Source organism: Pseudopodoces humilis, chromosome 3 (assembly GCF_049639895.1).
Source record: "Pseudopodoces humilis isolate 2021_Gansu_Grassland_sample_001 chromosome 3, ASM4963989v1, whole genome shotgun sequence".
Lineage (NCBI taxonomy): Eukaryota > Metazoa > Chordata > Aves > Passeriformes > Paridae > Pseudopodoces > Pseudopodoces humilis.
The window spans coordinates 37,187,884-37,199,105 of record NC_142202.1 but is presented as its reverse complement, the minus strand read 5'-3'; the positions used below and the strand labels follow the sequence as shown (position 1 = coordinate 37,199,105).

Genomic DNA, 11,222 nt, shown 5'->3' with positions numbered 1-11,222 from the left:
CGGGAGGTGTAGTTTCGAGCGGGAGGCGCGCGGTGCGTTCTCGGCGTTGTAGGCGGGCGGGACTCGCTTTCCCGGGGCGCCGCGCGGCGGTCGGTGACGCCGGGGCCGTAGCCGGGCCGGCGGGGCCGGGCAGGGGAGCGGAGTGGGCTCTGCAGCGGGGCGGCGGGGCCGCGGTGTCCGCCATGGACTCGCGGGTGTCGGAGTTGTTCGGGGGCTGCTGCCGGCCGGCGGGCGGCGGGGCAGGCGGAGCGCTGCGCGGGCGCGGGGGGGCCGCGCCTAGCGGTGGCGGTGGCTCGAAGACGAAGAAGAAGAACGGGCGGAGCCGCGGAGGGAAGGCCAACAATCCCCCGTACCTGCCGCCCGAGGTGAGCTGCGGCGGCCGCCGCGTCCTGTCAGCCTGGGAGGGAGTGGGGCCAGGCCCGGGGGCACGGGGCGCCGCCACTGAGGGGCGGGAGGGGCCGGAGGGTCGGTGCCCTCCCCAGAGCGGGTCGGTACCACGGTCGGATCCCGCAGGTTGGGTGGCGGGTCTGGCTGGAGGTGCTGGCACGGGGCGTTCTGGCGTCGGGCGGACAGCAGCCGTAGGAGCCCCGGGAGCCGTGTGCCCGCCTGCCCCGGGCTCGCCTCCGGGCCGTGCTCGCGCCCCTGGTGCCAGCGAGTTCCTTGCGGGGTTCACCGGCCCCTGTCCGTGAGTAGCATCGCGCTGCCTGGCGTCTGTCTGTGGGCACTTTGCCGCCTGCCTTCGAAATAGCTTCGAAAATAAAGCTTTGCTCGCCTCGTAATTCCAAACATCCCGTTTGCATCTCTCTCTGCCCGAGAGACGATCTGGTGGGTCTGAGCCCCTTTCCAGCTGCCAAACGGGATCTGGTGACTCCCTTCCCAGCTAATTTGACAGCTGTTTCCCTCCATGGGGCTGCAGATGGTATGGACAGAGGGTGAGGCACTTGTCTCCTGCAGCAGGAAGAAGTGGCATTGGTAGGTACGTGGGTGTGTGCTCAGCTGGGGCAGTTGTCATCGCTCTCATAGAACTGTCACTGTGGGCAGAATCACGTTGGCTTGGCCCCAGTCAGTGAGATTTCTGTAAAATATCTAGTAGCCTGTGCTGGGAGGGAGCAATTCCTCCACAAGGGACTCTTGGGAAGATGGGTAAACAGCGCTTTGCTACTGTTAGATCTTCTCCACGGGCAGGACAGTGCCCTGCAGCCGTAGTTTACTTCTTGCTCCTCTCAGCTGGAGGCTGGACAGTCCCCTGTGGTTTCAGCACAGCTTCCTGTTTCTGGCTACCCTGTGCAGTGTGTGCCCCTGCAAGTCCAGGCTTGTTGCTTTCATAGTCTCAAGTGCCTTGGAGAAGACCCACTCTCTTATTTAAACTACAGTGCAGTAGGTGAATGGGTTTTTCTTAGAACTGGAAAGCTGGTAGATGGCAAGAGAGGAAAACCTGCTACGAGTACCTTTTTCTCACGGCATAGCTCTGCTGCCAGAGAACTGAGCTGACAATTGAGAACTTCTGTTGGCCTTTTGCCACTGTAAGCACCGCTGTGGTTAGGAGCTGTGCTGGAAGGCAAGGAGAGGGCTGTTGCCTCTCCTGACATGCAAATAGGTATCCAGAGGAGAAGGAAGTGCTTACTGTTGCCAGCCCCATTTAATCTGACAGAGTATGTGGCTTCCTGCAGGCTCCAGCCCTTTCTTAGTGGTCCTTATACTTAATCAATGGGAAAAAGTACTTAAATATTGTATATCTAATTGTAAAATAAAATATTCTCTTTGGAAAGCTGGAGCCTGTTTTGGTTGAAGTGAGCTTGATGAGTACCCAGGCCTTTCTGTTACAGCCTCATCTGGCTTCTGCCTTTCCTGAGAAAGTACTTCTGAGCATATATTCCATACAGACAGTCCCAATCGGGTCTGGCTCTCCAGAACTCTCTGGCCAGTGACTAGCTGGCAAAGGAGTCATTACCTTGCTTCTTTATGCCTGTAGTCATTCCTTGTAGAGAGAAGATACATAAAGATGTAGAAGGGAGTCAATGAAAAACTAATTGAGTAAGGGAGAGTATCAATGAGCAGTAGAGGAAGCAGAAGCTTTTGTTCTCCAGCCTGTGTTTCTGTGAACATTGGATGGATGGAAGCTGCTGGATAGGGTGGGAATGGGATGCTGTGGGTGGCATTTTGTGGGTCGTGGATGGGTGAGGGGGGAGGCTTTAAATCATATGCTGGCCTGTGCCTTTTTGAAACTGGAACTCTCTCTGTGTGACTGTTAGGGTGGCCCTACTCTTTACTGTCCAGAAAAAAATCCCCCTCCCCCAGACGGTATAACTCTTGTGCCCCACTCTAGTTTTGTCCTCTGGTGTTCATGATGTGGGATGCCAACAGCACAAACAAACTATAAAAGAAGGAAGTTCTGTTGAGTATAGGAAAGAATGGCAGAAGGCTGGGACCTAACACACTCACTTTCTGCCACTTTCCCTATCTTTGAAATCCTCAGCACCAGCTTCAGAATATATGGGCAGCTGGTGCCTGTAGAAGTCCCTTTGGGCACAGCATCTAACTCTTCTGTCTTATTTCATTCTCTGACCAGGCAGAAGATGGGAACATCGAGTACAAGGTGAGTCTTCTGAGGTTGCAGAAGTTGGTCTTCCTCCCACAGGGTTATTTTGCAGTGAGTAACTTAACCAAAGACTGTATGGGTAACATGGCCAAAGAAAAGACAGAAAAGTGGACACTGCACTAAGGAACTACCATTCATCTTCTGCGTCTCTGTGCCAAGCTTTACCCAGTATGTTTAGCTGGAAAAGTTTGATCTCAGTAGTCATTTTTAGGAATCTCTTCTAGTATATGATGCCTACTGTATTTTTCTTGAGAGAAAGATGCAGATATCCCTGAAAATGATTTACCACTTTCTTGTGCCTGCTCTGTCATTTGCACTTACTGGCTCCTGGATCACAGATTGGTCCCAGAGTGCTGTCTTTAACCATGCAGCAGGCAGGGTACAGGTCCCTTTGTCACGAGGTGGGAAAGTTCCTCTATCATATGTTTGTACCTTTGTGAAACCCCTTCTCACCTGTCCCATGGCTTCTGTTCAGACAGTAATACAGACTGTGCTTTCTAGCAGTGGGTCAGAGTTGGGAGCATTGCTTCATGGAATTGGGCCATGGGATTGCCTCTGCCTCCAGGCTGTGACTAGAACTACCCCTCTGTTAAACAGCTAAAGCTGGTGAACCCCTCGCAATATCGCTTTGAACACCTGGTGACACAGATGAAGTGGCGACTACAGGAGGGCCGAGGTGAGGCTGTCTATCAGATCGGCGTGGAGGACAATGGGCTGCTGGTGGGCCTCTCGGAGGAGGAGATGCGAGCCTCACTCAAGACACTGCGCCGGATGGCAGAGAAGTACGTGCTCCCTTCTGTCTGCAGGGCCCATGAGCATGAGCAGCCTCTGGTAGAGAGGCTCTCTCCCTGGAGTCTCCTGAGCAGCTGCATCCTACAAAGCTCCTGTATGACTGACATTCCATTAGTCCTGAGGCTCTGGAAACATGAGGAAAGTTATAGGGCTTTTGTCTGGAAGCTTGAGGCTCCTTCCCTGCTATCCACAGCCTTCACCCCATTCACTCTGTCAGCTGTTTTCATAGAGGTGTAAGAGCTGCCAAGTACAAGTGTGTCTCACTCCTTCCTTTTGTCTTTGTGGCAGGGTTGGGGCTGACATTACGGTGCTGCGGGAGAGGGAGGTTGATTACGACAGCGATGTTCCAAGGAAGATAACGGAGGTGCTTGTCCGAAAGGTGCCTGACAACCAGCAGGTAGGGACCTGTGGTTTGGCTGTCTTCTCCTGCTAGAGACCTAGAGGCTTCATATGAGCAGCTTCTGTCTAAGATGTGATCGAGGCATGTCAGCATGGGAGATTGTCTGCATCAGAGGTGAAAAGTTATTTTGCTTCCATGGCAGTGGCTCTGATTCAGACCCATGTGCAAATAAGGAAGGATTTAGAGGTTTGCTGCAGCAAATGGCCTTTTTTATGATATCAAAGCCTGATATGTCACATCTCAACTCCAGAGAGCATATCACGACTGCTGGGCAATGGTTTGATTAATGTTTAATCTGAACAAGATTAAACTGCACAGTGTCCCTGATGTAGGGAAGCTCACAGAGCTGCATCTCCAGTGCCCAGTAGTCCTTCTGTGCTCAGCACAACAGTGGTTAAGTTTAATGATTTCTTTGTTCTTTTTCCTGTAGTTCTTAGACCTTCGAGTAGCTGTCCTAGGGAATGTGGACTCGGGGAAGTCAACACTGCTGGGTGTCCTAACACAAGGAGAGCTCGACAATGGGCGGGGCAGAGCACGCCTCAACCTCTTCCGGCATCTCCATGAAATCCAGTCAGGAAGAACATCAAGCATCAGCTTTGAGATCCTCGGCTTCAACAGCAAAGGAGAGGTGAGAGAGTGAGTTGCTGAACTCAGAAAGCTGGAGGAGAATAGGATTAACCTCCTGTTAGAACTGTGAGTGAGGGAAGAGAGGTGGCACAGTTCTGTGTCCCTTAAGCTGAACCTGAGTGTTGGCTGTTCATTTGCAATAGACACTGTTTCTTGCACCCACGGTGGATGATCTCTACTTAGTAATTCTGACATCAAAGTGGATAGATAAGAGCTGGGTTTTCTTTACTTGCCTGCTGGGCCTGCCTCTCTCACCAACTCCTTATCCCTTAGGTGGTAAATTACAGTGACTCCCGGACAGCAGAAGAGATCTGTGAGAGTTCTTCCAAAATGATCACTTTCATTGACCTGGCTGGTCACCACAAGTATCTGAAAACAACCATCTTTGGCCTCACCAGCTACTGCCCAGACTTTGCCATGCTGGTGGTTAGTGCCAACACTGGCATTGGTGAGTGTTTCCCTGCCTGCATGGATTGACTGCAACATGTGAAGAGGAATGGAGAGTGGGGGGAATGGATCCTTGTCAGCTGTGAATGGTTGTCAGAAAAGTTTATTAATTTGTAAGCTTCTACTGATATCTTGTAAGCCACTGCCTATGAGTGCCTGGGAGGGGAGTAAATCTGAGATCCTCTTACCAGCTGTAGACCCCATTAAACTGTACCCTGGACAAAGAGGCTTTATTTGGGATTTGGGGCTGTGTTTCTTGGAGAAGAAAACAGCTTTGACATGTTAGGGCTGCTGAATCCCAAAGTCTTGTAAAAAGGCATCTGGAGTTCTCCCACATCTATCTCTGACATCTTTGTGACTGTTCTCTGGCAAGTTTTGGTGAAAGAGTGAAAACTACTGCATCTTAATGAAGCAAACAGATCAGTCACAAAATTTCTTGGTGTTTTTTATTTTTCTGGACTGATGTTTGGTTTTGTTTAAAATAATAATTGTGCTTCTTCAATGCATGATGAACTAAGCAGTTACAGTGAAATCTCTAGACTGTGCCTGTGGGATAGCCAGGACACACAAGCTATCAGCATAAACAAGCTACAGTGGTGAACTGCTGCTGTACCTACACTCTCACTTGTCTCCCATAGCGGGCACAACACGAGAGCACTTGGGCTTGGCCATGGCCCTCAAGGTCCCCTTCTTCATTGTCATCAGCAAAGTCGACTTGTGTTCAAAAGCCACTGTGGAACGGACAGTGAAGCAGCTAGAGCGGATCCTGAAACAGCCAGGCTGCAACAAGCTCCCCCTGCTTGTGAATTCAGACGACGATGCTGTTACAGCAGCACAACAGTTTGCACAATCTCCCAAGTAAGGGACCATTCCTTTCTTCTGTTGGGAGCAGGCAATTCAGACTGGGCTGCCATGCAGAGCTGGGGAAGGGTGAACACAGGGGAGGTGATTACATCTTGAACATCTCTGCTCCTTGTCAAGTCTCCTACCTTTGCATTCTCCAAGAAGGCATTTTCCCCTCCCAAACTTTTTTCTGGGCTCTGGGAGCAAAGGTTGCATTAGAGTTACTTCTTTATGAGAAAAATGTGTGTTGACAAGGGATTGGTGCCTTGACCAAACATTGAAGCAGGGGTTACTGTGCTAGCCTTCCTGCTTTAGCCACTTACTGGACTGGTGTAGTGTAGTGTAGTATCCATCTTTCTGTGGGTCAGAATCCCAAAAACCTTCTGGAGCTGCACTGTGGCCTTCTGCTTATTTCTGTCTATTTGTGTCTTGACAGCATCACCCCAATCTTCACATTGTCCAGTGTTTCTGGGGAGAACCTGGATCTCTTGAAAGTCTTCCTCAACATCCTCCCTCCACTAACCAACAGTAAAGAGCAGGAAGAATTAATGCAGCAACTTACAGAATTTCAGGTGGGTACGGGTAGTTTGTTTCCAATTCTGATACTGGACTTGTTGCTGTGCCATGGGAGAGACTTTTGGGGAATATGGACACCACAGGTAGAGATGTGGTGAACTCCTGGACTGTTGAGAGACATTAAAAAGGTCCTTGAGAAAAGCCTGATAGGCTGGATGTCTGTCTCAGGGATAATATAATTTCTTTGGCTGCTATTTAAAAGACAGAGGTTTGTTCCTCTAATGGGAAGGTAGTGGGAGCTGGTGAAGCTCTGAAATGGTGTCTGATGAGCAGCAGAGAGATCACCTCCTTCCACACAAGGGGCAGGCTCTTTGTCCTCATTCTGGAGTGCTCTTTCATAGCTGTCTGTCTGAGCATCTCATCCTTGTTGCCTTGCTGCAGGTCGATGAAATTTATACAGTGCCAGAGGTGGGGACTGTTGTGGGAGGAACTTTGTCAAGGTAAGTGAGCCTAGGCAGATACGTGTGGATGTGAATGGTTGCTGGAGTTCCCTCTAGGTTAGAGTCACGTGCTGCAGAAGTGAGGCTCTGTCCTGACTTCTGCCAGATGACTGTGGCGAGTGAGAGTAGAACCCTACAGGGTGCTGGGAAATTACATGAGCAGACCATTGATCAGGTGGTGGCAAGCAGACAGTCTGCTCTAAAGTTGCTGGATTAGGAATGTGATCCTGAAGCATGCTAAAAGAAGACATGCTGGAATCTAGAGCTGGCAGAGGTTAGGCACGATCCCAAGGAGTTGCCTTCTTCCTTCCTCAAGCAGGGGGAGGAAATGGAAAAGGTAGATCCTCGGATTCCAGCAGGGGTTAACTGCACACTACCCCATGAAAAGGCAGACATCCTTCTGTGGTCGGGAGAGATCAGAGCAGTTCGGCCACCAGCACATCCACACTGAAAGAGTGTCATCTGAGGTGTCTCCACCAGAAACACAGTGGTGTGGCGGAGCACTTGGGGGGTGCAATGGCCCCTGTCTGTACCTGGGATTCTTAAGAGTGATAGTGTGGCTTTGACTCCTGCTGTAAGAAATCCCGGTTCTCAGTAGCTTTGTGTCCCTGTTAGTTGGTCCAGGGTAACAGTCCATAGATTTGGCTCTGGGGAATTCGTTCAGGTTGGAGGGTGAAATGTCTTTGTCTCCTGATTAACTGTGTCCTGGTCTTCTAACCTGGGCAGTGGGATCTGCCGAGAAGGGGAGAACTTGGTGGTTGGTCCCACTGATGATGGGAAGTTCCTCCGGCTGAAAGTGTGCAGTATCCAACGGAACCGCTCTGCCTGCCGCGTGCTGCGGGCTGGGCAGGCAGCCACCCTGGCCCTTGGACCCTTTGACCGCTCCCTGCTGCGCAAGGTTAGTCGTGCTGTTGCCAGGTTGCTCACTGGTTCAGTGAGCAGGGCCGGAGGCTTCTGTGGACAGCCCCCATTGGCAGGGTGGGAATGGAGTAGAAATGTTTGCAGGAAATTTGCTGGAAGGGGAGAAAATGGCCAGGTTACAAAGTACAATGTGTACAAGGCTAAGAATGGGATGCAAACCCAAGTCACAGAGTGGAGGTGTATTTGTGTTTTTGGGGACTGTTCAGAAGCACGAGGACTGGGCCTAACTGGTCTGAGCCTTGGCTTGTTCTGCAGGGCATGGTCATGGTGAGCCCAGAAATGAACCCAACCATCTGCTCAGTGTTTGAAGCCGAGATCGTGCTGTTATTCCATGCCACAACTTTCCGGAAAGGGTTCCAGGTGACGGTGCACGTGGGGAATGTGCGACAGACAGCTGTCGTAGAGAAGATCCATGGAAAGGTAGGCCATGGGAAGAGAGAGGAGGAAGATGGATCTCCCCGTGGGGTTTGTTGGGATTCCACCACGCCCTCTAGTAAAGCTGGGAGCTGCTGTTATTTTGAGTAGCTGTGTCCCTTCCTAGGAGCAGACTCCATCCCTTTATCCTGCCCACTTTGTTGCTTTTCTTCCAAACATGTTTGAGGGGTGAACTCTCCATTCTTCAGGAAGCTTGTGTCTTCCTGTCTCTTCTTAGGTATACAGTAATGAGAAGGGCTCATGCCATGCAGTCTGAAGAAGGCTGCTTATTTGCCTCATCGTATTACCATCCACATGTACCTCTTCCTGCACACATCAGCTTGGGAGATGGATCTAAGCTCTCCCATTTGTCTTTCCAGGACAAGCTGCGGACAGGAGAGAAGGCAGTTGTCTGTTTCAGGTTCATCAAGCATCCTGAATACTTGAAGATTGGAGCCAAACTACTTTTCCGTGAAGGAGTCACCAAAGGCATTGGGCATGTCACTGACCTCCAAGCCATCACCACCAAAGAAAACAGCCTGGAGGAGTCCCTGGGGCCTGGACAGCTGAGCTTCTGACTACCAGCAGGTCAGAGAAATCTCCACTCACCAGCACCTGGGGAGAAGGCTGGAAGCTCCTGTGGCTTTCTGAGCAATGCCTGGAGCTGCTGCTGTCCCATTCTAGTGTGGATGTCCCTCCTCTGCACTGTGAGATGGAGCATGGGAGAGTTTCTTGCATTCACTGCCGTACGTGGGACAAGTTAAGCATGTTCTCCACATCGCCTGCAGCTTTCATTACCCTGCCCTCCTTCGGAATAGATCAGAGGTACCTGCAGACCTGGGCAAGCAAGTTTTGGCTTTGTTTACTGTTTGAAAATTGCTGGTTGGGAGGCGCAGCGCCCTTGAAGACAAGCAGTGAAGGGATGTTTTTCCATCTGACACAAGGTCTGGTCCCATTTCTGCTCTCTGAACACTGGGTTGATAACAGTATTCTCTCAAGTCATCCTTCAGCACATCCTTCTGGGCAGGGGATGGAAGAGGCCATGCTACCCACAACAAGGGCTTGGCTGAACCTCTCAGAATGCATTCAGGACACTTTTTAACCGTTTGAATCTTGGTTGGCTTTAATCTGCTGTGTGTCCATTTGTGCATTGGTTTTGCGTTAACTCCAATCTGAGTGTCTTACTGTTGGACAGATGTCCTGTTCTCCACTCACATGTACACATTTCTTCAGCATCCCTCTTTCTGACTCCTGGGAAGCTGTGGCTGCTCTGAGTGGCACAGCCTCCTGACATAACATCATGAAGACAGAGTTTGTACTTGCATCTGTTCCTTGCAGCAGCTGGACAGGAGGCCATTGTGGAGCAGAGCAGGGCCCAGGCCTGTGCTGGTGTGAGTAGGTTGTTTATATGGATGTTCACCTGAAGGTGTCCTCTGCACACTGGTAGCAGTGGTTTGCAATGGGGTCCCTAGTGTGGCTGTTCCCAGCCCACCTTGTTCCTCACACGCTTGCCTTAATGCGTGAGGAGGACAGGCTGTGTTACGTACACAAAACCAGGTAACTTCTGTTTTGACAGTGGAATGGTTTTTATTTCTCTTAGAGCAAGAATTCCTTTCTTTCCATTGCCACTGATGTTTGTTGTCAGAAGAAAGCTGATGTTGCCAGCAAGGACTCTGTAATATAGAGTGGAGCACAGGTCTCCCACTCTGTCATGCAGCTCTGCTGTGTAGCCTGGAGGCTGCAGCAGGGTCTGTAAAGCTGTACATAGGCTTTTGGTTTTATTGTTGACTGTTAGACCAAATGTGTCTGCTGTGAGCAAAAGGCCTTCAGCAAGCCCTGCTGGTTGGTGTGGTGGCCTGCTAGCCCTGACTGAAGGGAAGGGCAAGGGCCTGTGATAGCACTTGGACACCCCAGCGGCCCTTCTGCCATCGTGAGAGCAGGTTCTGCTGCTGGGTCACTGGCACAGGCGCTGCTGTGGGGCTGTGCAGGGCCGTGGGTCTCTGCACTGGGCAAGGCAATCGAGGGGTGGGAGGGTGGGGTCTGCACCCTGCCAAGAGCATGCTGAGGTGAGGGAAGCCTGTCAAGTGGTGGCGTAAATGAACGGAAGGCAGCTTAATAGTTGCAGGAGTGACCTGTCCCTCAAAGGGAGCACTGATCCAGCTGAAAACTGCTGCATCCCCAGCAGAGAGAAAGGAGATGCTGGCTCAGGGTCACTACTCAAGCAGGATCCCTTTTTATTCCCATTCTGGCAGTCGGCTGGGTATTCCAATGGCATGGCCTTTTCACCAGTGCCTGTAAGGACAGGCCCCAGCTGCCAGCAGGCTCTTCTCTTTGGTGCTAGTGGGTCACAAAGAAAGCTGCCTGGGGATGGGGGACTCCAGCTCCTTGCAGCAGCACTGGTGTTTTCTGCCCCAAAGGGGGGTGCTGTGACCTTTCTGAAACAGCTGATGGCTGGTCTCACCTCATCCTTGCCATCTGTGGCATGACTGTTCTTGGTGCCATGCTCTTCATAATTGCTGTTTTGTTGTCTTGAATTTTTCTAATGCTGGGGATTATCCCAGTTCTCCAAGCATCTATATAAATGTACAGAATAAAGATGTTTTATTCAGCTTGCTGGCTGAGTTGTCCAATGAGCGAGGGTGGAGCTGGGCTCTTACCCTGCTGCCCTTGGAGCTGGGTCACAGTTGGAGCTGGCTACCCTTCGCCCAGTCCTAAGCTTCCTGCGTTCTGCCCTATAAATACCACGCTGTGGTGTGGAAAGAATGTACGCGCTGCTGTTTACAATCTTGCGCTCCCGGCTTATCTGAGTAAGCCTGCGTGTGCAGCCTGAGGTGACAGGCAGCCACGTCACCCTGAGCACAGCACTTTGGGCTGTTGTGGGCGGAACAGGCTGTGGCTAGAGCCTCCTCACAGTCACAAATTCCCCCAGAGCCTAATTAAAGACATGCTTTCTAGGGCACACATCTAACCAGTGATTTGTTTTCAAAATAGCTTTGACCTTATCAAGAGGTTTGTGACTGCCTTGTCTCCATGAGAACAGGCTGTTCCCTTGGGAAAAGTAGAGGCAGAAAGGTCTCCCTGTGGAGATGACTTGTGACCAAAAGGATTTGCCTCTTCGGAACTTGTTTTTGTGTCAGATAGTGGCATCTGCAGAGTCCAGTCC

At 51.2% G+C, this 11,222-nt stretch overlaps 1 protein-coding gene across 2 annotated transcripts; it reads left to right on the top strand.

The window, feature by feature from the left end:
* The first annotated feature begins 182 nt into the window (after positions 1–182).
* GTPBP2 (GTP binding protein 2) lies at positions 183–10,668 on the top strand. 2 transcript variants are annotated; one of them, XM_005526923.3, is made up of 13 exons: positions 183–365; positions 2,570–2,596; positions 3,197–3,381; positions 3,680–3,788; positions 4,222–4,419; positions 4,692–4,866; positions 5,504–5,723; positions 6,145–6,280; positions 6,666–6,724; positions 7,451–7,622; positions 7,901–8,065; positions 8,440–8,647; positions 8,744–10,668. In XM_005526923.3, the coding sequence occupies exons 1-12, from the start codon at positions 183–185 to the stop codon at positions 8,635–8,637; spliced, it is 1,827 nt and encodes a 608-aa protein (XP_005526980.1). In that variant the 3' UTR covers positions 8,638–8,647; positions 8,744–10,668. The 2 variants fall into 2 exon arrangements, with proteins under 2 accessions (XP_005526980.1, XP_005526979.1); XM_005526922.3 differs by having other exon boundaries at positions 8,440–10,668.
* The last annotated feature ends 554 nt before the right edge of the window (positions 10,669–11,222 follow it).